This window comes from Molossus molossus, unplaced genomic scaffold (genome assembly GCF_014108415.1).
Source record: "Molossus molossus isolate mMolMol1 unplaced genomic scaffold, mMolMol1.p scaffold_m16_p_15, whole genome shotgun sequence".
Classification (NCBI taxonomy): domain Eukaryota; kingdom Metazoa; phylum Chordata; class Mammalia; order Chiroptera; family Molossidae; genus Molossus; species Molossus molossus.
In genome coordinates this window covers 65,779,945-65,806,699 of record NW_023425350.1, presented here as the reverse complement: position 1 = coordinate 65,806,699, position 26,755 = coordinate 65,779,945, and the positions used below count along the sequence as shown (strand labels likewise).

Below are 26,755 nucleotides of genomic sequence, written 5' to 3'. Positions count from 1 at the left end.
AGGATACAGCCCCCTAAGCACTTTTCCTTTCAGTCTAAAGACCTGTCAACTAAAGAGACAAGTTATTTGTTCTCCATATAACCAACATAAATATATAGGTGGGGCAAAAAGTAGGTTAACAGTTATTTTCATGGAAAATAATACAGTAAATAATGAATAATACAAGAATAAACTCTGTTTCGCGTACTCACAACTATTAACCTACTTTTGCCACATCCTGAAGTGTGACAAGCACTCTAGGTGCTCCCATTCAGAAAGGCAGAAAACAAGAGGTACATAGCAGTCACTGTTCCATGACATATAAAATCTAGCTGGGGCCCTGGCCAGTTCGGCTCAGCAGTTAGAGCATCGGCCCTCGGATTGGAGAGTCCCGGATTTGGTTCCCTCTAAGGGCAGGTACCTCGGTTGCAGTTTGTCCCCGGTTCCAGTTGGGGTTATAAGGGTGGCAGCCAGTCAGTGTGTCTCTCTCACATTGATGTTTCTCTCTGTGTCTTACCCCCTCTCTCCCTCCTGCTCTATCTGAAGATAAATGCAAAAATATCCTCGAGTGAGGATAAAAAAAAAAATCTAGCTGGGCATAGGTTGCTAATTCCTTCATTAGGACTTAGTCCTACTGTTTGAATGATTCTTCATAGCTCTTGATTCTATTCTCTGGGCTCCTAGTTTCACCCCTTGAATTATTCCTTTTCCAGAAATGTAGCCTGTTTGCAGCTGAGTCATTTTCTCAGACTGCTTCTGTTTGTGGAAGTTCAAGAGTCTAAAAGCCTCTTTTTGTTTTGTACTTTTTCCCTTTAAATCTAAGCTGGCATATTTTTCATCACTACAGTTCTGTTAACAACTTTGTGTGTTTTGTGGGTCTTATTAGGCTTTTTCTCCATGAGACTAAAGCCATTTCTACAAATCTTATCAAGATATGCGCCTCTGCCCTCGCCGGTTGCAGTTTGTCCCCGGCCCCGATTGGCCATGCAGGAGGCAGCCACTTGATGTGTCCCTTTCACGTCGATGTTTCTCTCTCTCTTTCCTCCTCTCTCTCCTTCCCACTCTTATCTGAACAAAAATGGAAAAATGTCCTCGGGTGAGGATAAAAAAAAAAGATACGCGCTTCTTCATTTTGGGTTCCCTCTGAGGTCACCGTGGGGTAAAACCCTTAATATTCTCAATGGTGCTGTGTAAGAGAAAAGTTATGGGAGTCATACCCTTAAGATCCTTAGTGGGCCTTTTCTCTATGGTTATGGGAGGAACACCTCTTTCAGTCTATTGAGGTCTTAAAGGATTTTTTGCTGACTAGAGAGGCTGAGAATGAGAAACAGTTTTATTTTTATAAATCTGTTATAAACTATCAAGGAGCCAAGTCCTGGCTGTTTTAAATTTTGCTTGAAAGCTAAACAGGATTTATTTATTTTTTTGGTTTGTTTGTTTTGAAGCTGATTTCCATCCTTATCATACTCTGCTTCTTTTGGCATTTTAACTCTCTTTAGCTAAATCTATCAGTTCATTAAGTCTAGATAGAGCTGTATCTAATTTTCTAATTTGTTTGTCTCACCATAGGTGACAATTTTGATAAAGTTTTGCCACTAAACAAGGATCCCTTTTTCCCGGGTTCCAAAATAGTTTTTTTCATTTTTCTTAAGCCCTCACTATCGGCCTCTATGAAGGCTATGCTAACAGTCGTTTTTTTTTAATCCTCACCTGAGGATATTTTTCTGTTTATTTTCAGATAGAGTGGGAAGGGGGCAGAGAGAGAGAGAGGGAGAAAGAGAGAAAGAAAGGGAGAGAGAAACATGGACGTAAGAGGGACACATCGATTGGTTGCCTTCTGCACAACCCCGACCAGGGCCAGGGATGAACCGAAACCGAGCTATGTGCCCTTGACCAGAATCGAACCCACGACTAATTGGTCCACAAGCCAACAATCTACCACTGAGCCAAACCGTCCAGGGGCTAACAGTCTTTTTAAAGCTCTTCCACACCCCCACCTTTCATCCAAAAGTCATTACCACATGCTTTATGTTTTGTTGCAGCAGCACCCAACTTCCAGATACAAGCAACTGTTTGGATATAACTGTATCACCCCCAACTTAGTGGTATTAAATAACAGTATCATTATTATTTTATGATAATAAATAACATTTAGTATATAGATAAAGATTGTTATGTATAAGTAACATAAATGAAACACTTATAAATAACAAAGAATATATTTTAATTCTAAGGGTTTCTGGACCCTGTTAGGAGGTTCTTGAGGTCTCATAAGGTTGCGAGGTTCTAGAAAAGCAAGGGGGATAGGAAATCTAACAATCTGTCACAATAAATGAAACATCCCCCCAATTGAAATTGTTATTATCAGAGAATAACTGGATAAAAGTATAAAAAGAATCAAGCATTTATAAATCCTGCCTTTCCTATATGAACTGTACTATTGGGTAACCAAATTATAGATGGGGAGAAATACCTCTTAATAAAATATGTCAAATAATAATTGAAAAATAATGAATTAGAGATGACTTTTTTCTTTTCTTTTTTTTTTTTTTTTATCCTCACCCGAGGATATTTTTCCATTTTTTGTACAGATAGAGTGGGAGGGAGAGAGAGGAATAGAGAGAGAGAGAGAAACATCGACGTGAAGGGACACATCGAGTGGCTGCCACCCGCACGACCAACCAGGGCCGGGGACAAACTAACCGAGGTACGCGCCCTTAGCGGGAACCGAACCCGGGTCTCTCTGGACCGCAGGCCGACGCTCTAACCGCTGAGCCAAACCGGCCAGGGCTAGAGATGACTTTTTTCAACCTTGAATAAATTAATGGATGTAGACATTATACATCAACACAATTGATAACATCCAAAAGGAGAGATAACCAGACACTGTATACCTCCGGATGAAAGAACACACCACCTGAAGCTTTGCCAGAGAGAGTAAACCTGAGTCTGAGCAAGTGTCTGGATCCAACTCTAGTTTACAGGAAGTACATAGGACAGGAACATGTTAAATTAAATTGCACCTGGAACAAAATCAGTCTAGAAAATTCTACAGGTCAAACAACCCAGGTTCTTCATCAGACTAATTATTGGAAGGGAAATCTCTATATTAAAAGAAACTTAGAAGATATCTTTTTTTTAATCCTCACCTGAGGATATTTTTCCATTGATATATATTTTTTAAGATAGAGTGGAAAGGAGGAAGGGAGGAAGGGGAAGAGAGAGAGAGAGAGAGAGAGAGACAGAGAGAGAGAGAGAGAGGTGAAAGAGATACCTCAATTGGTTGCCTCCCACACGACCCCAACCAGGGCCAGGCATCAAACCTGAGACCTTGTGGTCTGCAGGCCAACACTGACCACCGAGCCAAACTGGCCAGAGCTCCGAAAATTTTTTTAAATATATTTTTATTGATTTTTTTAGAGAATGAGAAAGGGAGAGAGAAACATCGATGTGAGAGTGAAATATCCAACAGCTGCCTCCTGCACGCCCTCCACTGGGGATCAAGCCCACAAGCGGGCATATGCCCTGACCAGGAATTGAACCAAGACTTCTAAGACCATGGGACAATGCTCAGTGCACTGAGCCATACCAGCCGGGCCAAAAGTTTTTAAATAGGCAAAACTAAACTGGTGTCTAGGGACTTGGGTGATAAAACCATGAAAAACTTAAATTTTCTAATTTTTAATGTCCTATTCAGGATATTAAATATGAAGGTAGGCTAATGATTACAATACTTAATTTTTAAAAAATCAAGAGCCACTGTTTCAGATAAAAACCCTATTAATTTGAGTCATAATATAATCATTTCTGCTTTTTAGTCATACAGAAGTATGAAACTTTATTGCTATCCTTTTTGGTCATAAAAGATACATTTGTTCACTTTTTATCCCCTCTTAAATCAGGGTGCAGTTTACAGTTGAAGCTGTGTTATTTAATTGAAAGCATTTTGATAGCCCAGCTTTTTATTTTTATTTATTATTATTTTAATCCTCACCTGAGGATATTTTTCCAAATATCTTCAGATAGAGTGTGTGGGCAGGGGCGACATTAATGTGAGAGAGACACATTGATTGGTTGCCTCCCGCATGACCTCCCAGCCAGGGCCAGGGATCAACTGCAGCTGAAGTACACGCCCTTAGCTGGAATCACACCTGCAACTCTTTGTTCCGTGGACTGAAGCTCTAACTGCTGAGCCAAACCAGCCTTGGCTATCCCAGCCTTTTTTTAAAATCCAAAAATGCACCCCTATGTTCATTATGGCATTCTTTACAATAGCCAAGATTTGGAAACAGCCCAAATGCCTATCAGTAGATGAGTGTCTAAAAAAGCTTTGGTATATTTACACAATGGAATACTACTCAGCTGTAAAAAGGAAATCTTTTGGGATAGCATGGATAGACCTGGAGAGTATTATGCTAACTGATATAAGCCAGTCAGAGAAAGATAAGTACCATATGATTTCACTTGTGTGTGGAATCTAATGAACAAAATAAAAATAGAAAGAGACTCATAGATACAGAGAACAGACTGACAGCTGTCGGAGGGGTGGGGGCTTGGGGGACTGGATGAAAAAGGTGAAGGGATTTGGCAAAGAAAAAAAAACTCATAGACACAATAGTAGCATGATTACCAGAGGGAAAAGTGGGTGTGGGGGGAGGTAGAAGAGAGTAAAGGTGTATAAATGGTGACAGAGGAAGACTTGACTTGGGGTGGTAAACACACAATACAATATGCAGATGATGTATTATAGAATTGTACCTGAAACCCATATAGTTTTATTAACCATGTCACCCCAATAAATTCAATAAAACAATTTAAAAATCCAGAAAAATTTTGCAAAAGAATAGTACTAAAAGAGAGGACTAGCCCTACCGGATTAAAAGCTAATTCTTTTTTTTTTTTATCCTCACCTGAGGACATTTTATTTTGCATTTATCTTCAGATAGAGTGGGAGGGAGAGGGAGAGAGAAAAAAACATCGATGCGCGGGAGACACATCAAGTGGTTGCCACCCACATAACCCCAAAAGGGGCCAGGGACAAATCGCAACCGAGGTACATGCCCTTAGTGGGAACCGAACCTGGGACTCTCTAGTCCGCAGGCTGAAGCTCTAACCGCTGAGCCAAACCAGCCAGGGCAAAAGCTAATTCTAATATTCAGTAATTAATACATTGTAGTATTAGTGTATGAATAGGTAGGTAAGTGGAACAAAACAGAAACTCTAAATGCATCAAGGAATTTAGTGTATTTTAAAGGTGGCATTTTAAATCATTGGGAAAAGTGGATTATTCTGCCTGTAATTTAGGGACAACTGAATAGACATCTGGGAAAAAATAAAATTGAATCTATACTTTATACTTTACAAGAGGTCAAAGATTTAAATATAAAAAAATGAACCCATCAGAGTTGAAGAATTATTGTATAACGAGGGAGGCTTTCTAAGAATATGAGAAAACCCAGAAGGCATACAAGGAAAGACTGACGATTTTGACTATGTAAAAGTAATTTTTTTGCATGGCATAAGCTACCATAAGCAAAGATAAAAAACAGATCATAAATTGTATAAAAACATTTGCAGTTAGCAAATACTACATGGCTAGTTTCTTTTCGTACATAAAGAACACTTTTTTATTTAGAAGTAGTAAAAGGATACATTCTGATAGTTCATATAAGAGGAAATAAAAAGGGATTATAAATATAAAAAAGATAGAGTCATAGTAAAGGAAATTGTGATTACAACTGCTTTGAAAGTGTGTTGGAAAGGCTGTGGGAAAACATTCTCATATTTATTACTAGAGGACAATTTGGCAATATTTACCAGTTTTGCAAATTTTCTGTAAGACTTGACCCAAGATAACATTGTTTCCCAGGCAGAATTACTTATGATAACAAAAATTAAGACAAAACCGCAATATCCATTTAAAGGGGGCTGGTTAAGTATGTTAAGTAACATTCATAGAGTAGACTATTGAATCTGTAAAATCCACTGGGAAGATTTTCATATACTGATAGAATGATCTCAAATATGTATTGTTGAATGAACTTTCATACAGAACTGGGTGTATATCAAGGTATCATTTATGTAGAGGGGATACATCAGGAATTTTCTGTCACAAAATTTATCTGAATGTATAAGAAACTGATAGCATTGGTTGCCTATGGAGAGGGGCTTTGAGTGGCTGGGAGTCAGAAGTATGTAGGAGAGTTCACTCTATGCAACTAAACTTTGAGTTTTGATATTAAATATATATTATTTTGTAGTCCTCACCTGAGGACATACTTTAAAAAAAATTGATTTGAGAGAGAGAGAGAGAGAGAAAGTCAATCAGTTGCCTCTTGTATATGACCAGACTGGGGATCAAACCTGCAACCTGAGTATATGATGGAATCAAACCCGCCACATTTTAGTGTAAGGGATGATGCTCCAACCAACTGAGCCACACTGGCTAGGGCTGAATTTTGATTTAAAATATTACATTTTAGATGTTCTTATAACTAGAAACTACAAATGTACAGTCACGTCAAATATATTCTGTCGAAGGGAGGGAAGAGGGTTAAGATAAAAGAAACTAGAAGATGAACAAAGGAACAGTAAATAAATTTTGATGTGAGCAGGGTGTTCTCAAATTCTAATGTTAAACTTCACAAAATGAAGTTGTTGACATATTAAAGTAGATGCAGTTTTGTTTAAAACTTCATATAACCTTTACAGAACAGTAGGAAAACACCCTTTTCTGTTAAATGCAGTTCAAAAATGTTGAGATTTCTACACTCTAGGTAATTGAAATACTTTTAAAATGTCAGTTATAGCTGCTTTACATGTTGTGAAGTGTTTTGTGTTTTGTGTTCTTTTCCAAATTAGATAATACATTAACTTGATGTTTACCTGTAGGCTTTGGCAAATAGAGTGTAAATTGCAACTATAATTCTAAAATAATTTCATGTGCCCTCTGATCATGTGATATATTTTCTTCAAACTTAAGATACTTCTAAAAGGAATTTTGTGTATTTCTGACATTCCTTGGGTGTAATTTCATTGAACCTAGAGAAAGCATTTTTCCCCCTTGACTTGGGCAGTTTGATTTTCTCTTTGGTATAAAGAAAGATTTTATTTATGAATGCAATAAATTTGAAATTTCAGAGTGATAGCTATGTGAATGGCTTTAAGTTTATCAAAACCTTCAAAAAGTGCTATTTAGATGTGCACTTATTGTTTTAAGGGATCCACATATTTTTTTTTTTTTTTTTTTATCCTCACCCGAGGACATTTTTCCATTTTTTGTTCAGGTAGAGTGGGAGGGAGAGAGAGGAACAGAGAGAGAGAGAAACATCGATGTGAAAGGAACACATCGAGTGGCTGCCACCCGCACGACCAACCAGGGCCAGGGACAAACTGCAACCGAGGTACATGCCCTTAGCGGGAACTGAACCCGGGTCTCTCCAGACCGCAGGCCGACGCTCCAACCGCTGAGCCAAACCGGCCAGGGCGGGATCCACATATTTTTAAGAAGCATTTGCATTTATGTGTTTTCCCTTTTTTTTTTTTAATCCTCACTCGAGGGCATTTTTTCTATTTATCTTCAGATAGAGTGGGAGGGAGGGAGGGGGAGAGAGAGACAGATACACATACACATTGACTGGTTGCCTTCTTCATGACCCCAACCAGGGCTGGGGATGAACCACAACCGAGGTATGCACCCTTGACCAGAATCAAACCTGTGACTCTTTGGTCCAAGGGCCCATGCTCTAACCACTGAGCAAAACTGGTGAGAGCCCTTTTTTTTTTTTTTTAAATCCTCACCCGAGGGTATTTTTCCATTGATCTTTTTTTCAGATAGAGTGGAAGGGAGGGAGAGAGAGAGAAATACACATCATTGTGAGAGAGACACATCGATTGGTTGCCTCCTGTGTGACCCCAACTGGGTCCAGGGATGGGACTGATAACTGAGGTATGTGCCCTTGACAGGGAATTGAACCTGTGACTCTTTGGTCCAAGGGCTGATGCTCTAATCGCTGACCCAAACTGGCCAGGGTGATGTGTGCTTTACTACTTTAAGTAAATCAGAGCACCATAGAGTCAAGGGTTCAAATTCTGGTCAAGAGCATGTGCCTGGGTTGCATGTTTGAACATGTGTGGGAGGCAACCAATTGATGTGTCTCTCTCACATTGATGTTTCTCTCTCTCCCTCCTCTCCCTCTCCCCCTCATTCCCTCTCTCTTTTTCTCCTTCCCTTCCTCTCTCCCTCCCTTCCACTCTCTAAAAATCAATGGAAAAAATATCCTTGGATGAGGATTAACAATAACAAAAAAGCATATGGCAAATCCCTGTTATAGCTAAGGAATAATTAGCATATATAACACTTAAAAGTGCTAATTGATCATAGTCTGATAATCCTTTTTTTAGTCTTAAATTTTATTTTATATGACCCTTGGGGTGCAGGAAACATCACTGTTTTTAAGGGTCAATAAATATGTTTCATGGTAAATTAATTTATTTAAAATAATTTTAGTTTAATGAAGACATTTATAATAAAAGTATTACTTTTTGAGTTACCAACCCTAAAAGTTTTCCAGATTCCTTTAACTGTATTGGTTGTGATGTTTTCTTCTTTCCCTCTAGAGTTGTCTCTGTGGGAAATTTATCCTCCGTCCATTACGACCATGCCGTAGATACTCTACTGCAGGAAGTTCTGGGTATGTAACATGTCTTCCTATAAACAGACTTTTAAATGTGGGCTAGGGGTGTGTGGGGGGGGGGGGGGGGGGGAGAGAAAGAGAGAGAGAGAGAGAGAGAGAGAGAGGAGATTTCCTTGAATATGGGATTAACTGCTTGAAACCTTTTTGTTAGGGAGTACGACACTGTAGCTTTTTTGTTAAGGAATACGACACTGTAGCTTTATTGTAATATCTTTGAAGCATTACCTATTTGTAGGTGAAAGTTTATTATGATGCTCTTTTGGTTCTTTGGTAATTGGGTGGCGTTCAAGGTAGACGCCCCTGCATCCTACCCTACCCCACCGCCCCTGCCTCATGTGCTCTCTTCCATTCTGTGTCAAATAGATTTATATCCCAAACTCAGCCCATTAAACTCTGAACTTAAAAATTATTTGTTCTGTTATTTGTATTATCTTACTTTTGTAAAGGGTTTATTTTATTGTATTTATAGAAATGTTTGATTAAGGGAAAAGGAGCTTTGAAAGTTAGTGATAGCTGTTTATTGGCTTCAAAGGAAATTTCATGATTGTGAACATCTTGAATTTTAAGTGTTAAAGGGTAGATTGCTTCATATCTACCTAACCTAGCTATTAATGTTGTTGTTTTTTCTTCAGATAGAATGAGAGAGAGAGAGAGAGAGAAATATCAATGTGAGAGAGACACATCGATTGGTTGCCTCCTGCATGACCCTGACCAGGCCTGGGAACTGTTCTGCAACCGAGGTACGTGCCCTTGACCAGAATTGAACCCGAGACTCTCTGGTCCTCGAGCTGATGCTCTAACCGTTGAGCAAAACTGGTCAGGGCAGCTATTACTGTTTTTTAAATTTTTTTTTAAGTTGTTCAAAAGTAAATGTGATTTTCTGTTGTGGACATGTTTAAAACAAATCAGGGAAAGGTAGGTTATGTGCAGCTGTGCTTATAAACTTGGCTGCTGTGATCTGAATCAGTGGTAGAGAAGTAGTGGTTAGAGGTCTTTAAGTAGGTTTAGAGGAGCCAAGAAAAATAAATGTGTTTCCTATTTTTCTCACTCAGGTTGTCTCCTGCCAAAATTGCTGGAGCTGGTCTTCTGTTTGTTGGCGGAGGTATTGGTGGCACTATCCTGTATGCCAAATGGGATTCCCATTTCCGGGAAAGTGTAGAAAAAACTATACCTTACTCAGACAAACTCTTTGAGGTGGTTCTTGGTTCCTCAATTTATAATGTTCCATTGTCAAAGAAGCCGGTAAGCATTTTAAATATTTCAATTTACCTGATGGAATACTTGTATTTTATTGATTGATTATTATTATTATTGAAATAATTGATTCCTTCACATTTTAATGTTTTTATTGATTTTTTTTTTAGAGAGAGAGAAAGGGAGAAAGAGATAGAAATATTGGTGTGAGAGAGAAACATTGGTTGGCTGCCTCCTGCAAACTCTCCCCCACCCCCTGATTGAGCCTAAAATCTGGGAATGTGCCCTCACTGGGAATCGAACCAGGACCTCTCAGTCCAAGGGATGGTGCTCAGTCCACTGAGCCACATCAGCTGGGCACCCTATGAAATACTTTTAAAAACAGGTTGTTTTCGCTCTGGCCAGTTTGGCTCAGCAGTTGAGCGTTGGCCTGTGGACCAGAGAGTCCCAGGTTCAGTTTCCGCTGGGGGCACGTACCACAAAAAAATAGATGAATAAAAACAGGTTGGTTTCATCTTGAAAGTAGCTTGCATGTATAATTCTGTAGAAGTTGCTGAATGGGTTTGTCAGTTTTTAAAAATATTAATCTGTAGCATTGGATTTTTATCCTCTTCGAGTCTCATAAGTGCTCCCATTTAGTACCCACCACATAGAAAATAATTGTGTGGCACATGAAGATTAATGGAAAAGCCAGCTCTGGCAGAGGTAACACTGGCTGCCCTGTGGACTAAGGGGGGGGGGGGGGGGGGCTGTGTTTGCCCACACTATTGCAGCTATCAAGCTCAGATTTACAACACTAAAAACAACCGTAGAATGGTCATGACACAGAACCCAAATGTTTTCATTAGTAGTGGCTCCTTTTAGACCACAAAACAGAGACTCAGAATTTTCAACTACATACTAATTATTTCTTCATTACTGATTGGCATTCCTTGGACTTTGCACATATTCTTCAGAGCTTCACCCTTGTTTTCCTCCATCAAACTTAAAAAATTTTTAAATAATCTAAAGTATATCTTCATTCAAACAACTGCTTGAAAAAATTTTACAAAAGAGAGCATGGATTTTTGCTGATTTGGTACTGGGTGTTTCTTTATGCTATGAGGCTGCACATAGCTCATCAGTTTATTCTTAGAAATTGGGTGGACTTCTGTTCTTTAGTATCTGGCATGGTCTAGAGACCAATCCTATAACAAAGTTAAATATTTAGAAAAGCAAGTGTCTTCTGATAACCCCCAGCCCCCTAACGTACTTTTTCAAAATGTTCTTGTTTAGTCTTCTACATCCTTTATTCTTCCATATGAACTTTAAAATGTCTAAGCTGCCTGAGGGAGACCGTCTTGCAGCTCTAGTAGTCAAGGAGCAGAATCCTGTGGATTCATACTAAAATCTTGGGTCCATTTTAAGCCAAATGATCCAGGAGAAATAACTGGAAGCAATGCTAGAAGCATGGAGTCAGGCTAAACAGTTCAGAGTAGTGTTCTTTTCTCATTTGACGTGACTTTAAGTGTCATTCTTTGTATGTGACTTGTTTATCTCTCTCAGTAATAGCCTTGGCTTTTTCTCAGTCCTTTAGCTATCCTGCTGAACATTTGTACTTGGATAACTTGGCAGGTCCATACTGCACCACCTCGAAATTCACACTCTTCCTGATTTGCTTTGTTTGTATTAAAGATAGTACCCTGCTGTCCAGTAGCTGGGTTAGAATTCTTAGATTCATTTTTATAGTTGCCTGTATTTTGTTAACTAATCTATTTTGTTCAGTCTCTGATATTTATTCTTTTTCTTGCATTGCCAGTATCCTCATCCCACTTCTGACCTTTATCACTTCATATCCAAATGGTCTTCCAAACTACATTAGTTCCTCTCCCCCTACACAGTCTTTCCCATCTTTCTCCCAGTCTCCACCCCCCAGATCTCTCTTAACATAATCTCGACCATCATATCAGTATCAGAATCTTTCAAGTGCTATCATGTTTTCATGAGTTCACTTATCAGGAGCTTTTATACATTTCCTATTGCTTAAAAGACAAGACCACAGAATGTAAAAACTAGAGAATTTAGAAATTGTCTCATGTTTTGAATAAGGGAAATGAAACTAGGAGTGGTTAACTGTTAGCCTGGGAGCTGGCCATTGACTCCTTTATTCTGTAGTTTGTGGTTTTTACTGGTTCTTAGGTTTACATTTGATGTGATTGGCAGTCTGGCTTTCATTTACCTTTCCAGCCTTATCTCTGAATGGTCCTGCATATAAATCCTTAACTTCGTGCCAGTTTACCTTACAAATATGCCTGTGGTTTCTATTCTTATTCAACAAATGTATACCAAGTGATTATTATGTACCAGGCACTGTTGCAAGGGCCTTGGTTAAAGCAGAGAACTACACAAAGATCTCTTCCATTTGCATGATTTTTTTGTGGTGGCCTTCTACCCAGAATTACTTCCTTTTTATGCCTACTAATGTTCTCTTGAAGTCCTGCATCCTTCACTACACAAACCAAAGTGAGTTTTCTCACCTCTGAATTAAGGTATCAGTGTTTTTATTTTTAATTTCTTACCATTTATTCAGCATTCTCTACTGTTGTGCATTGTTATCAACTTACTGCTTTTAAAACTATACATTTTATTTTATGGGAACCCTTTTAGTGCCAACATGGTTATTTATGCACATACTGTAAATGTTGAGCAAAGATAAATTTAAAATTTTTGATGGACATGGAATAAGACTAGCCTAAATGAAGACAAATGTTATATTCTTGGATGGGACTTAATATGTTGAAAATGTCATTTCTCTCAAATTTATATATTTCTTCAAATTTCTCCTAAATTTGTATATAGTTGAAAGAAATAACGTATACATATACACACACAGACACATATCTAATACAGTTCTAATAGATTTTTCTAGAGGTTGAAGAATTAGACAAGATGATTTTAAAGTTCTTATGGAAGAATAAATGATGTAGCCAAGAACATTCTGAAAAGTTTTGGGGTGGGAGGGGTCAGATGACACTTTCCCCGAAAATGACTGTTATAATTCTTCTTTAATAAAACAATAAGGTTTTGAAACAGGATTAGAAATTAGACATAGAACAACTAAATCTGGAAATACATCACATTTATACACAAACACATTTATTGTGAGAGATGAATGAGTTGCTAGAACCTTATGTGAAAGTGATCTGTTATTTTGAAGATATTCAACCCCTTTGACCCAGCAATTCCTCTTTTGGCAAAGTATCTTACAGATACCACACTACAGTGCTTTTTAGTTACATAGATAAAGATGTTTAACAAAACAAAACAGGAAACAACTTGAATGACCAAAAAGAGGAATAATTGACCAAATTATGGGCTTTGCAACTACATTAGGATATGCATTTAAATTAGCATTTTATATAACAAGAAATAATTTTTTGACTTGGAAGAGAATGTCCATGTTATATTTTGTGTGTGTGTGTATACTCCTGAGCTTCTCCTTGGCGTGGGGGTGGGGGCTTAGAGTTCAGCTATGTGCAGTAGCTACATGAGAGTGCTGGAAAGGAAAAGAGCAATGAAAAGGTGAGTTAAAATCATTGCTCTATCTTGATGTTATTTTGCTCGTTATAGTGATCATATATTTCATGATTTTAAAAAATAATAAAATTTTAATAAAAATAAAATGCATAAATGTTCATTTCTGGTAGTGACAAAGTTCAGAACCATTTCTGTTTTGTTTGAGTAGTCATCTTTGGGATATCTGAGTCCTGCTGCTTCCCAAGTTCTGGCAACATGTGTGACAACATAGGTGGTAAATAAAAGGCTGCTGTTACTCAATAATTTCTTCTAGCATATCTTTTTTTTTTTTTTTTTTTTTGTACGTGCCCCTAGCGGGAACCGAACCTGGGACTCTGGTCCGCAGGCCGACGCTCCAACCACTGAGCCAAACTGGCCAGGGCCCCTCTAGCTTTAATCTCCTGGCAGTCCTGTTAATGAACAGTGCCTTAAACTAAAGGCAGGTGGTAACTGAGAAAGAGAAAAGTAGAAGTGACAACTGGATTATATAGTATGTAGTTGCATGAATTCTGGGGATTAAAGGTATAAAAAGCTAATTTTCATTTTTACTCAGAGCCTATAAAAATCACTTGTTTCTAACTGAATATATACAGAAGACAACATAATGTGATTAAGGAAGCAAATGGAAATAGTCTTCTCAATATTTTATATGTAAAAAGAGTGATATTTAAAGGGAAAGTCATACATCTTATATTTTATTAGTTACCCTAAAAAAAAGACTTTGTTGCTACTGAAATATGGGTTAATTTTTTGGAATGAAATTTTTTGAACTGCATTCTTCTAATATGAAGCTTTCTCTTACTATGGTAAATAAAATATGTTATAAAGTGCTAACTTTTTGTTAAATGTCTGAAAGACTTGACTGTTGAAATAATACACATTACATCTGAAATGTTAAATGTTTTTATTTCCAAGAGTGAGTCTGGTCCACTAAAAATCTCGAGTGTATCAGAGGTAATGAAAGAATCTAAACTGCCTGCCTCACAGCTCCAAAAACATAAGGGAGACACTCCAGCTTCAGCAGGTACCTATATTTAGAATCATTCTTTTAAAGTTATAAGTAAATGAATTGTTTTAATCTATTTGTGCCTATGGTTAAGAGAGCGGGCTTTCTGTGTGAAGGACTCTTCTGGTCCCTAGCTCTCACCTCTGGGAAGGATTATTCTCACTTATTTTGACTCTCATTTTAAGGGTTGAGAGGGATACGGAATTGTGCTTTATTTATTTATTTTAGAGGGAGATCGGGCCCACAACCTGGGCATGTGCCCTGACCGGGAATTGAACCAGCGACCTCTTGGTGCATGGGTTGACGCTCAACCACTGAGCCACACTGGCCAGCCCAGAATTGTGCTTTATTAAGCTACTCAGTGAGGATAATGGCAAGAATTATCTTACCGCCCTGGCTGTTTTGGCTCAGCGGTTAGAGCGTTGGCCTGTGGTCCAGAGAGACCCCGGTTCAGTTCCCGCTAAGGGTATGTACCTCAGTTGCAGTTTGTCCCCAGCCCTGGTTGGGTCATGCGGGTGGCAACTACTCGATGTGTCCCTTTCATGTCGATGTTTCTCTCTCTCTCTCTCCCCCTCCCACTCTATTTGAACAGAAAATGGGAAAATGACCTCAGGTGAAGATTAAAAATAAAAAAGAAGAAAGAATTATCTTGCCTACAACAGACTTTATTTTTTTTTTAACAGACTCCTAGCTTTTAAAAAAATTTTTTTTATTTAATGTTTTTATTGATTTTTTAGAGAGAGAGGAAATGAGAGAAATAGAAACATTGATGTGAGAAAGAAACATCAATCAGCCGCCTTCTGCATGCCCACTATTGGGGATTGAGCCCAGGGCATGGGTCTTGACTGGGAATGGAACCAACTGAGAATGGAACCGGGACCTCTCAGTCCGTGGGGCGATGCTTAATCCACTGAGCCACACTGGCCAGGGTGACTCCTAGCTTTTCCTCCTATTTAGACTTTAAGATTTACATATTCTCTTTCCCACCTATTTTTTTCCTCCTTAGTAGTTTTTTCTCTCTCTTTAATCATAGTTAATAAAAGTATCTGATCTAGTCTAGATTTGTAGATATTTTTTGCCTTCGTGATTTATCAGTAATCCCACCCTAGTTTACAGCACTTAACCTAACTCTAACCTGCTCAGTAATACATTTGAACTTGATATGTTTCTCCTTAGTCACCTCTGTCCTCAATTAAATCATCTGACTGTCTTCCATTTGGCAAATATTCTCTACTGTGTGCCAAGCATTGTTCTAGGCACTGGGGATATAGCAGTGAATAAAATAGTCAAAACTGATAAACACAAACCCTGGGGATATTCCTCAGTGGGATGAGGGGAGGGAGATCATATGTTAAATATAGGTAAAATGTATAGGATGTTAGTCAGTGATAAGAGTAGGAAGGAATATTGGCAGTTCTAATGGAGTAAGGAAAGGCTCACCTGAAAGGCTTCATTTGAGCTAAGGCTGCAGAGATGAGGGAGTGAGTCATAAAAGGCTGGTGGGGAAAGGCATCCCAGGCAGGTGGATTAGCTAGTGCAAAGGCTTGCATTTTCTAGCAAGGAGCAGATGAAGCTGGAGTGGAGTAAGAGAAGAACACTAGCAAACGCCATCAAAGAGGGAGCAGAAAGCCTGTTGTGGCAGTCCTGGAGGCCATAAGAATTTTGCTTTCAAAAAAAGGGGGGGAAGTCAATGGGGGAGAAAAGGAGGAACATCTGTAATACTTTCAACAATATAGATAAAAAAAATATTTTTTTGCTTTGTATTCTGAGTGGAATGGTAAGTCTGAAAGGGTTCTGAGTCAGGGGAGCTATCTGACTTTTATTTAAAAAAAATTTTTTTTTCTTTATTGATTTTAGAGAGAGGAAAGGAGAGAGAGAGAGAGAGAGAGATATCGATGAGAGAGAACATCGACTGGCCACCTCCTACATGCTCCCCACTGGGGACTTGGCCCACAACTTGAGCATGTGCCCTGACCAGGAATCGAACCGGCGACTTGGTACATGGGTGGATGCTCAACCACTGAGCCACACCGGCCAGGCTGACTTTTATTTTAATAAGATCACTATTGTGGAGAATAAGGGACCAACGGCAGAGCAGGGAGATAAGTTAATGGGTTTTGTGATAATCCAGCTTTATCTCTTAAATGGAACTTTCAGCTTATTTTAAAACAATTTTCTCCATTTTATTGCTCTTTTCCCTTTTATTCTACCTCTAGAATTACTTATTTTCTCTTCAACACTTCTATTTATAATTTATGAGTTCTTTCGTGTTTTTTCAACCTTCCTTTCTTTAAAAATATGTCTGAAATAATTTTAACTGAGTTCTGTTCTTCACTAACTCACTATCTTCACTTTGAACTTTTTGTGTTTAAAATTATCATCTTGTTCTTGCTCACACCTCTTGTTTCATCTCTACCATTCTTCAGTTACAAAAGATTTTTTGGTTAATTACTTTCTTTTGTCTGCCTTCTTTATTACAGGCTCTTTTTTTCTTTGTTATTATTTTTCCATGTTATGTAAATCTTATGTCTACTTCTCATATGTTAAGATTTAGTACCATTTAGTACTGTTACTGGAAGCCTTGCCTGAGAATGATGATGGCTAAAATGCCAGTGGATGCTGACAAGACTCTTCTCTCTAGTGTTTCCCAGCTGTTGTCCACCTGTGTGGGTTGGTGTGTGTGGTGGACAGTGCCCTGTCTGTTTATGTGTTTGAATAGTGGCAGCACATGCATTTGTGTCTTTACAGAGTCAAACTTGAAGTGGTGGTAGTAGTAGTAGGTTCCTGTGTGTTTCTCCATTAACCTGGGAAATATCATGAGTAACACATTTATAGCATCTACAGAGGCAGCTCAAATTATCTCTGCAGCAGGTGATACACTGTCGGTCCCAGCCCCTGCGGTTCAGCATGCGGAATCTATAAAAACTGATCACCCTCAAATTGGTGAAGGAAAACACAAGCCTGCAACTTCAGGTAGTTAATTATTTGTATTTGTGGGTTTATATATGATGTGCTCATCAGAACGATTTAATTAATGCCTAGACAACCACTAGACACTATGTAAGTACACATTTATATTGATTTTAAGTCTGCAGACTTGCTTAGGTGATTTTGACAGTTTCAAAGTCTGAATAAAGCTTTGAAAGCAAGGGGTCCAAAAATTGATCTCATGTCTTCATGTTGGAATCATTGAGTGATGCTCTCAGTAGATACAGCTGGCAAGTAAAAACTGGTATTTTTATATCCCTGTGAGCTGTTGAAATTCTGTGCTGAAATTTGATTTCCTCTTTACTTTTGCTTCAAGAGGAAGCATCCTCAACTTCTGTAAGGGAGCGACCACCTGAAGAAGTTGCAGCTCGCCTTGCTCAACAAGAAAAGCAAGAACAAGTTAAGCTTGAGTGTATGTAAACCAGACAACTTCTGAATTACTTCGAGTCATCCCTGTTAGTTGCTCTCTTCAGCCATCGGCATAAGTTCCTCATCTATCAGCTGGTTCCTTTTGTTTCTTTAGTGGCATTGCTGTATTTACCATCTTTATTTTGTCATTTGTGTTCTTTCCATCTAAACTTCTTTTACCCAGGTGACAAGGGCTATTCTTAGTGTACAGTTGGTGAAAACTCCAAATAATACCTGTACTTTCTCCATTTGTTTTATTATGGTTATTGCTAAAGGTTCTTTATATTCTGGTGAACAGAAATTGTTTGTTTGCAGTTTGCTTGAGTCTTCTTTTTTCAATTACAGTTCACACTTAATATTGTATTAGTTTCAGGTGATTAGACATTTTTATAATTTACTGTGATTCCCCCAATAAATCTAGTACCTATGTAGCACCATACTTACTTATCACAATGTTGTTGACTATGTTCCCCATGCTGTATTAACATCCCCAAGCCTATTCTGTAACCACTGATTTGCATTTCCTAATCCGTTTATCTTTTTCACTCAGCCCCCTAAGCCTCCTCCCTTCTGGGAGCTATCAGTTTTTTGTCTATATCTATGAGTCTGTTTCTGTTTATTTATTTTTTTAGATTCTACATATAAGTGAAATCATATCATATTTGTCTTTATCTGTCTGACCTATTTCACTTAGCATAGCACCCTCTAGGTCCATCCATGCTGTCACAGATGGTAAGATTTCATTGTTTTATGGCCAAGTAATATTCCATTGTATATGTTTACCACATCTTCTTTAGCCAGTTATGTTTTGATGGACACTTAGGTTACTTTCATATCTTGGCTATTGTGAATAATGCTGCAGTGAACATAGGGATGCATATGTCTTTTCCAGTTAGTGTTTTGGATTTCTTTGAGTAATCCCCAGAAGTGGAATTCCTGAGTCATAATGAGTTCTACTTTTAATTTTTTGAGGAACCTCCATACTGTTTTCCGTAGTGACTGCACCATTTTGCAGTCACTAATAGTACGTGAGGGTTCCCTTTTCTCCATATCCTAACCAACACTTGTTTGTTGATTTATTGATGATAGTCGTTCTGACAGGTATGAAGTGGTATCTCATTGTGATTTTAATTGCACTTCTCTAATGATTAGTGATGTTGAGCATCTTTCATGTCTATTGACCATCTGTATGTCCTCTTTGGAGAAATGTCTATTCAAGTCTTTGCCCATTTTTTAATTGGATTGGTATTTTTGTTTGTTTTTTTGGTGTTAAGTTGCATGGCCTAAGAGTCTTTTAATTGTTGAACTCATAAATTTATTTGTGCAGGTCAGAGTGGTTCACAGTCTGGTTTCTTATCCATCCTCTGGATTCTCACTGTAATAGCCCTCTTATCTGACATTGGTGGGGGATGGATATTCCACACATTTCTGGTTTCCAGCTAACTGAAGCATACTTCTTTTTGCATTTCAATGTTCAGTTTTCCAGTGGTCTAAAAAAAATATTAGAAGTGTAAAAATGTATTTTCCTGTCTTAAACAAGGCACGTGGAACATATTTATTGTACTGTGCTGTAATATATTGATGTTTCTGAATGTAGTGGGTTGTAGCTTTTTGTTAGACTGAGATGTTTGTTTTAAATTCTTTAGAGTTTTGTTTTGTCTCTCCCTACCTCTATTTCTGTTTGTCTTCTGCCTTGAGTGGTTCCTGTTTTCCTCCTACTGCGTTGATGTGTTGGATCTGCACTACTCTCTGAGGAGGCAAGTTTGTTAGAATTTTATAAAGAGTAGAAAGGACAGAGGAGCATAGGTGTGGATTTGGAATTTTAATTTGTTTTTTGAGAATGCTGTATTATTTGAGGAATATTTTGACCTCTAAATAAGGGAAATCTTTTTTTTGCTTTCTGTTTCTTTTTTTTTTTCTTTCTAATTTTTCCTGAATTCTTTACTACAAATCAAAATCACTTTTTGCTTTTTTTAATATTTTTTCTTAATTTTTTTACTCTTCTCTTTTTATCATATGGGCAACATGAAGTAAGCCATAAATTTAAGATGCCAATGTCTGCTGCTTCATTATGCTTCTTTTTCCTTTGTCTTGTTGTTTTCATCTTTAATTTTGGGCAAAGTGAAAAATGTCAGGATTTTATCTGTCACCTCTTAGTTTTCTTCCAAACTTCAATTTAACAATGTGTGTGTGTAAAAATTTTATTAAGAATCAAAGCACAAAAAAATCAAGTTGGACTACATCAAACTAAAAAAACTTCTGTACAGCAAAAGAAACAGTTAATGAAATTGAAAGGCAACCTATATATGGAATTCAAACAACTCAATATATATATTTTTTAAAGCACAGTGAATAGAACTCTGAAGAGGGCTTTGAGCCGGCAGCCTGATCTCCTGGGGTCTGTGGGCCTCTGTAAAGTGGCTTGCTGTTATTTTTGTGCTTGAAATAATGTCCCACCATTAATTCATGCACGTTCCTTTGTAGCCTCTTTCTTTATATACTGTGTTTTCAGTTGCACTTCAGTCTCACATTTATGTCTTGGTATTTTCTTAGTCTTAGCTTTCTCCTTCTGTCTGTGTGGTTCATCAGATTCCATTTGTCCTCTAGCTTATGCTTCTTTTGCTCAAAATCACCCTTTGTTTTTGCCTTACATGCTAAATATATTTTCTCTCTTTTTTTTTTTTTTTGGTCATCTGATATGTGATAAATTTGTATTCTTACTGGCCTTGTTTCTTCAAAATCATTCCTTGCTTTACTCTTTTTTAAAAATTAGGTTTCTTTTTGATTCCTGAAGCAGGTGATAGCAATGTGATCTTGAATACTGTCATCTGCTGTTTCTTGAGTTCTTTGTGGGAAACACTGTTCATTCCCAAACTGCCTTTGTTGTTTGTTTGTTTGTGTTTTCTTACTTGTCTGTCTGTTATCTTCTTATATCTTGGTGATAGAGGTAATTTACTGTGAGTATCCCTTCCTTCTAAGGAGATGAAAATGGATACCTCTTTTTTCCCTGTGGTTCTATATGATTGTTATTTAAAATGAGAAATGCCTAGAGGTTGTGCTGAATTTATAGCCTCTATTAGATGAAAGGGACTATAGTATCTTAAACTTTGTTTCCCCCATTTAAAGTAAATCCTCGCCTTCTTTAAGCACTTTTTTCCTTAATAAAAAACTCAAAACACTTTTTATTTTGAAATAATTTAGGTGTACATATGATTAAAAATAGGATAATGAATCTCCACAGATCTATCATCCAGATTCAATAATTACTAATATTTTATCATACTTGTAAATGAAACTTTGATTTTCTAAATCTGTATGTTTTTTGTTGCTTTGACATTTTGGGGAAAATGCAATGGAACACTCAGGAGAAGAGTGAAAGTTTAAAACAAAGTTATTTGTGGGAAGTTCTGTTTTTTTAAACTGTTCTTTTTACTTCAGCTCTAGCCAAGAGCTTAGAAGATGCTCTGAGCCAGACTGCCCGCATCACTCAGCAGGCCGTTGTAGCTCAGAATGCTGCGGTCCAGGCCGTCAATGCCCACTCCAACATACTGAAAGCAGCTATGGACAATTCTGAGGTGAGCCAAAGAGGGCTTAGACCTGTGGTATTTAGGAAACTGATTTCTTCTCCTAGCACGGGCTTTGTCTCACTCAGCGAAAATAATTTAAAGTAATTGTCTTTAAACACACACACACACACACACGCGCGCGAAAAGCCTTTAAATGTTCTTTTTACTAAATTTTTAAAAAACTTTTAAAAATATATTTTATGGATTTTTTGGGGGGCGGGGAGAAACATCAATGTGAGAGAAACATCATTGGTTGACTGCCTCCTGCACGCCCCCTACTGGAGATCGAGCCCACAACCCGGGCATGTGCCCTGACCAGGAATCGAACCAGGACCTCTCAGTCCATGGGATGACGCTCAGTCCACTGAGCCACACTGGCCAGGCTTTATGACAATATTTTAATGTAGTTGGGTTCCTTTGCAATCTTGTAGTTCGTTTAAAGCATTTAAAAATGGTATTCTGAGAGGCTATCTCAGACCTCCACAGTAGTCTAGTGGTAAGGTTAAATGACTTGGCTCTTTAAACTTTTCATTGCCAATAGATGTACCTTTAAAATGGATACCATGCTAGATGTCAGTGGGTACATAATATAGTTAGAATTGGTTTTGAATGACCAAAACTAGAGGCATTACTTATGCTGAGCCCTCCTTCCAAAGTAGTAGGCCTTGGACTACAGAGGCAGAGTTACTTGTATTTCTTTCAAGGGAAGGTACAAGTTGGGCATCCATGGCCCAGGACAACTTACTGACATGACAGTCATGTTCTGGGTGTACAGCAGCCCCCGCAGTGGCCGTCTTTGGGCAATTTGAAATGTAATTAGTGAACCAATTCAGTTTTTTTTTCTGGGTATTTTGTTTTCTGATTATTTAGATTGTTCCTCTTCATCTCTGGTCCTAGCACAGTATACTTTCAAGATAAGCCACTTTCAAGGTAGTTTTGCTTCATATCTACACAAAACACATACAGTTTAAACGATATGTACTTATCAAAAGGAAAGAGAAAAAAACATTAAAAATAGTTAATAGTTAATTTTTTAATAATTTAAAATAGTTTAGGCAGTTCCAAATAACATTTCACTTACTGTGTATGTGATGCAGAATGTGGGAGGATGGGAACTGGAGTTATCTGTGCCTTCGGTGATCTGGTTCTTGCATCTCTCATGGTGTGAACGTCTTGCTGCGCTGAGTGTGATGATAGTGTTACAGGTGGTGGTGGGATTGGTACGATGCGTTTCCTGAGCCCACTGTGCTCAGTTGAAGAAATGGCAGTTAGTTCCAATGTTGGAGCAAAATGATATTGGATCTGCCTAAGGAATTTTCAAGGGAAACTTTTATTTATATATAAGTTTTTATTTGTCTATGTATATAATTCGCATTCTATAAAATTCAGCATGGGAGGGTTGACAGTTAATTTTAACCTTACAGATTACAGAAGGTCATTTTTTAGGATAATGTTTTGGAGGAGTAAGGATCCTACAAATGTGTAAACTTTCTACTTATCCTTAAACTATGATTTTGGTAGACATGCCATTTAAGAAACATTTAAGTACAATGCTTCATTAAAGGATGATTTAATCAACAAACATAATTCATGGAAGTTATTGTTCTTATTAACTTTTTCTGCCTCGTACCTCCTGTAGAGAATATAATAAAAGTGCACATATGCACAGAAACGCTGTCTTTTACCGCCTTCTTTTACAATTGTGTGTGTGTGTCGGGGGTGGATTGATGGGAGATGGTTCGTGGGCTTCTTTGAGCCTCACATGAACCTTAGATTAAGAGTTTCTACTCCAGATAATTATTGTATGTAACTTTTCACCTTTGACTTGAATGTCACTTATTTCAGCATTTGGTCATGTTGGCCTATCCTATGACAATATCCTCCCCCGAGGATATTTTTTCATTTTTTGTACAGATAGAGTGGGAGGGAGAGAGAGGAAGGGAGAGAGAGAGAGAAACATCGACGTGAAGGGACACATCGAGTGGCTGCCACCCGCACAACCAACCAGGGCTGGGGACAAATTGCAACCGAAGTACGTGCCCTTAGCGGGAACCGAACCCTGGTCTCTCCGGACCGCAGGCTGACGCTCTAACCGCTGAGCCAAACTGGCCAGGGCTATCCTATGACAATAATAGCAGTTATTCATGTTTACATAATTCAGACTTTTTTGGCACTGATGGGATTTGGCTCCTTTATTTTGAAAAAATTAATTGATTTTCTAGTTACACTTGATATATAATATTATATTAGTTTCAGATGTGCAACATACTGATTAGACATTTATATACCTTTGCTAAACGATCCCCCCAATAAAACTAGTAATTACAACTTTCTGTTTAGGTTGCAGGGGAGAAGAAGTCGGCTCAGTGGCGCACAGTGGAGGGTGCACTGAAGGAACGCAGAAAGGCAGTAGATGAGGCTGCCGATGCCCTTCTCAAAGCCAAGTAATTACTCATGGACTTATCAAGTAATTAGGGCCTCTTGGTGGCTTTCTTTGGGCTGGGTTTTCTTTGTATTGTCTGTATAGAAAGAGGAAGCGAGAAACCCTTTTCTCCCTCTCCTCCAGTTCTTGATTTGTATTGGTGTTAGGAACACTGAAGTTTAGAAAGGAGAGAGGGAATGAAATATCATTAGGCCAAAATAAATTTGACAGAAACCTATATAAGAGCTCTTGTGTAAGAAGCAATTTTTCTTTGGATTATTGATTAGGTGATGTGTCTCAACAGATTTACTGAGCTTCTGCCATAATTTCAAGATTTTTCTTGGATGGTTTGAGCAGTTTCATTAGAATTTAGAGAGTGTCTCATAATTTCTTTGCCTTAACTACCAAAGTAGTTATATATAATATGACGGGTTAGTTTTATATAACCTTGTCCTTGACGCCTGGAAGTTGGCTAAAACTAGGATCAAACATGCAAACCAAGTACAAGGTCAACTCTGATGACGGAAACCTACCTACATCTGAATAAAGGTTCTGGTTAACGTAATAGAATTGCTACATACCATTCAAAATTTTGCTCTCTTCCTTAAGATATTTATAATTGATAGAGAAAGGAAAGCCTTCTAATAATGTCAGCATATCTTTTAGGAGATCTAATTCATTATGCTCATATTACTTTAGATCAGCGGTTCTCAACCTATGGGTTGCGACACCTTTGGGGGTCAAACGACCGTTTCATAGGGTTCGCCTGAGACATAACAGTAGCAAAATTACAGTTATGAAGTAGCAACAAAAATAATTTTATGGTTGGGGGTCACCACAACATGAGGAACTGTATTAAAGGGTTGCAGCATTAGGGAGGTTGAGAACCACTGCTTTAGAACATGAGTCAGGGCTGTGAGTCTTTGTTTTGTGGTGGGCAGACCACAGTCCATCTGGCCTGTGAAACATTCTGAGTAGTGAGGGTCCCTGACATCTGACTACTTGCTCAGTGAGCTTTTTGGCATCCTTCCTTGCTTTTGCCTTGACACTCTCATTGGCAGAAGAGTCAGCCTAATCCTTGCAAAAGCTGCTATTTGTGTGGCAGGCACTGTGCCAGTACTTATAAATTGCCTTTAATCCCTATTAATACAAGTATATGCAGCAAAGGAGAGGTGATCTGGGAGCAGAATCCAGGTCTACCTGGTTGTGAAGCTTGTGTGTTTTCCCGCACACCATGCCACTTCTCTGGCTCACTTGAAATCTGGCTTCTGACCAAGGTGTTTTCATTGTTGGCAAAGACAGCTTCTCTGCCTACTGTCTGAAAAGGCATTGAGTAATTTTTTTCATAAACTCTATAAACGGTTGTAGGTTGTGTTAACTTTAAACTCTTTGATAAAGTTGACAAATAATAATACTAATCTTTGTTTTGTTTTATTGGTTTTTCAGAGAAGAGTTAGAGAAGATGAAAAGTGTAATTGAAAATGCAAAGAAAAAAGAGGTTGCTGGGGCCAAACCTCATATAACTGCTGCAGAGGGAAAACTTCACAGCATGATAGTTGATCTGGATAATGTGGTCCAAAAGGTGGGTTTTTTTTTCGGTCCTTTACAAGTATTTTTTACTTTAAAATATAATCCCTTGGCCAAAGGATTTTAAGAATTCAGGAAAATGATAAATTCCTACCATCTCTCTCCCTTTTCCCCTGCAAAGACTCTTACTTGTTACACATTTTTAAAAACTTGAGTTGGACACAAAGTGAATTGTTCAGTATTGTTGATATACGTCACATTTTTAGTCCTGGTTATTACCACTTACGAAAATTTCCATTGTAGCAGACCTTCTGTCTCCACTTGTGATCTGTGTGAGTAGTTTCCTGTGACCCAGAAAAAGAGGGACACAGGCACAGTAAGCTGGGAGAGGGCTGGCCTGTGTATTTGAATAGAATTAGAAGGAAACAAAGATAAGGCTTATGTTCCTTTTTCTGAGCTTTAGATTTCTCTCTATATGTTGTTTATATATTCCCAACCAAACGCAAATAAATAAATGAAGATAATTTTTTTTATAGAATGTGGATGGTACTTTTTGTTCATTTTAACAATATACCCCCTTGTATTTGTTCAGGTTGAAGCAGCTCAGTCTGAGGCTAAGGTTGTGTCTCAGTATCATGAGCTTGTGGTCCAAGCCCGGGATGACTTTAAGCGAGAATTGGACAGTATTACTCCAGGAGTCTTGCCAGGGTGGAAAGGGATGAGTAAGTACAATTGAAGTGTTGGTACTTTTCTTTTTTCGTTTTTTAACAACTGATCAGCTAATCTAAACTGGCTTCAACTCCGTTCCCCTAGTCCAAACCCCTCTGGCATGCATGTCTTATTTGACGTACAGTACAGTATTTTCAACATTTTATTTCAGTCACAGCCATGACAGCTAACACACCTGTGACAGTACTCTCATGGCTTGAGCCACAGTGAACACAAGTTCCAGCCAGTGTTATTCTGTAATCATGATTCCATTCTGGTCACTGCTACTCAAAAGAAAAAATGTTTTTGTTTTCTATTGCTATCCAAATGATTGAGAGTGGCATTCATTATAACCTTGATTCTATTAGAATATTATATATATGTAAAATTACTAAAAACCTTTGATACTTTAAAAATCTTCATAGTGAATTACTTAAGGCTCCCCTTACTGCTCTGTGACAGAGGACTCACCCAGGGACACTGCAGGGAACTCTGGTGGTTGAGCAGCACATTGTGTACCTTCAGGGAATGTCTTGTCTTCCTGAAGTGCTGTGCCGGTAATGGGAATTAGAGCCTACCAGTCTCAAAAGAAATCAAAATACTATTTAAACGCAGTGTCTGTTAGAAACTGAACATCAGGTAGGATCTGAAGAACTGGTTTTAAGGAAGTCTTTCTGGTCCGACGGTGCCAAGGCTGCATTACAGA

The 26,755-nt window shown here is 38.1% G+C and overlaps 1 protein-coding gene across 3 annotated transcripts in view; it reads left to right on the top strand.

Annotated features, from left to right (window-relative positions):
- Positions 1 to 26,755, top strand: part of IMMT (inner membrane mitochondrial protein) — a 47,615-nt gene that overhangs the window by 7,223 nt on the left and 13,637 nt on the right. Inside the window, exons 2-10 of one of the 3 annotated variants that reach the window (XM_036263104.1) lie at positions 8,599 to 8,672; positions 9,728 to 9,917; positions 14,340 to 14,448; positions 17,266 to 17,403; positions 17,735 to 17,830; positions 21,265 to 21,401; positions 23,733 to 23,836; positions 25,261 to 25,396; positions 25,934 to 26,063. In XM_036263104.1, coding sequence (XP_036118997.1) covers positions 8,599 to 8,672; positions 9,728 to 9,917; positions 14,340 to 14,448; positions 17,266 to 17,403; positions 17,735 to 17,830; positions 21,265 to 21,401; positions 23,733 to 23,836; positions 25,261 to 25,396; positions 25,934 to 26,063 — 1,114 coding nt within the window. Of the gene's footprint in view, positions 1 to 8,598; positions 8,673 to 9,727; positions 9,918 to 13,604; positions 13,660 to 14,339; positions 14,449 to 17,265; positions 17,404 to 17,734; positions 17,831 to 21,264; positions 21,402 to 23,732; positions 23,837 to 25,260; positions 25,397 to 25,933; positions 26,064 to 26,755 lie in introns of those variants that run through there. The other 2 variants (XM_036263106.1, XM_036263107.1) reach the window with 2 other exon arrangements.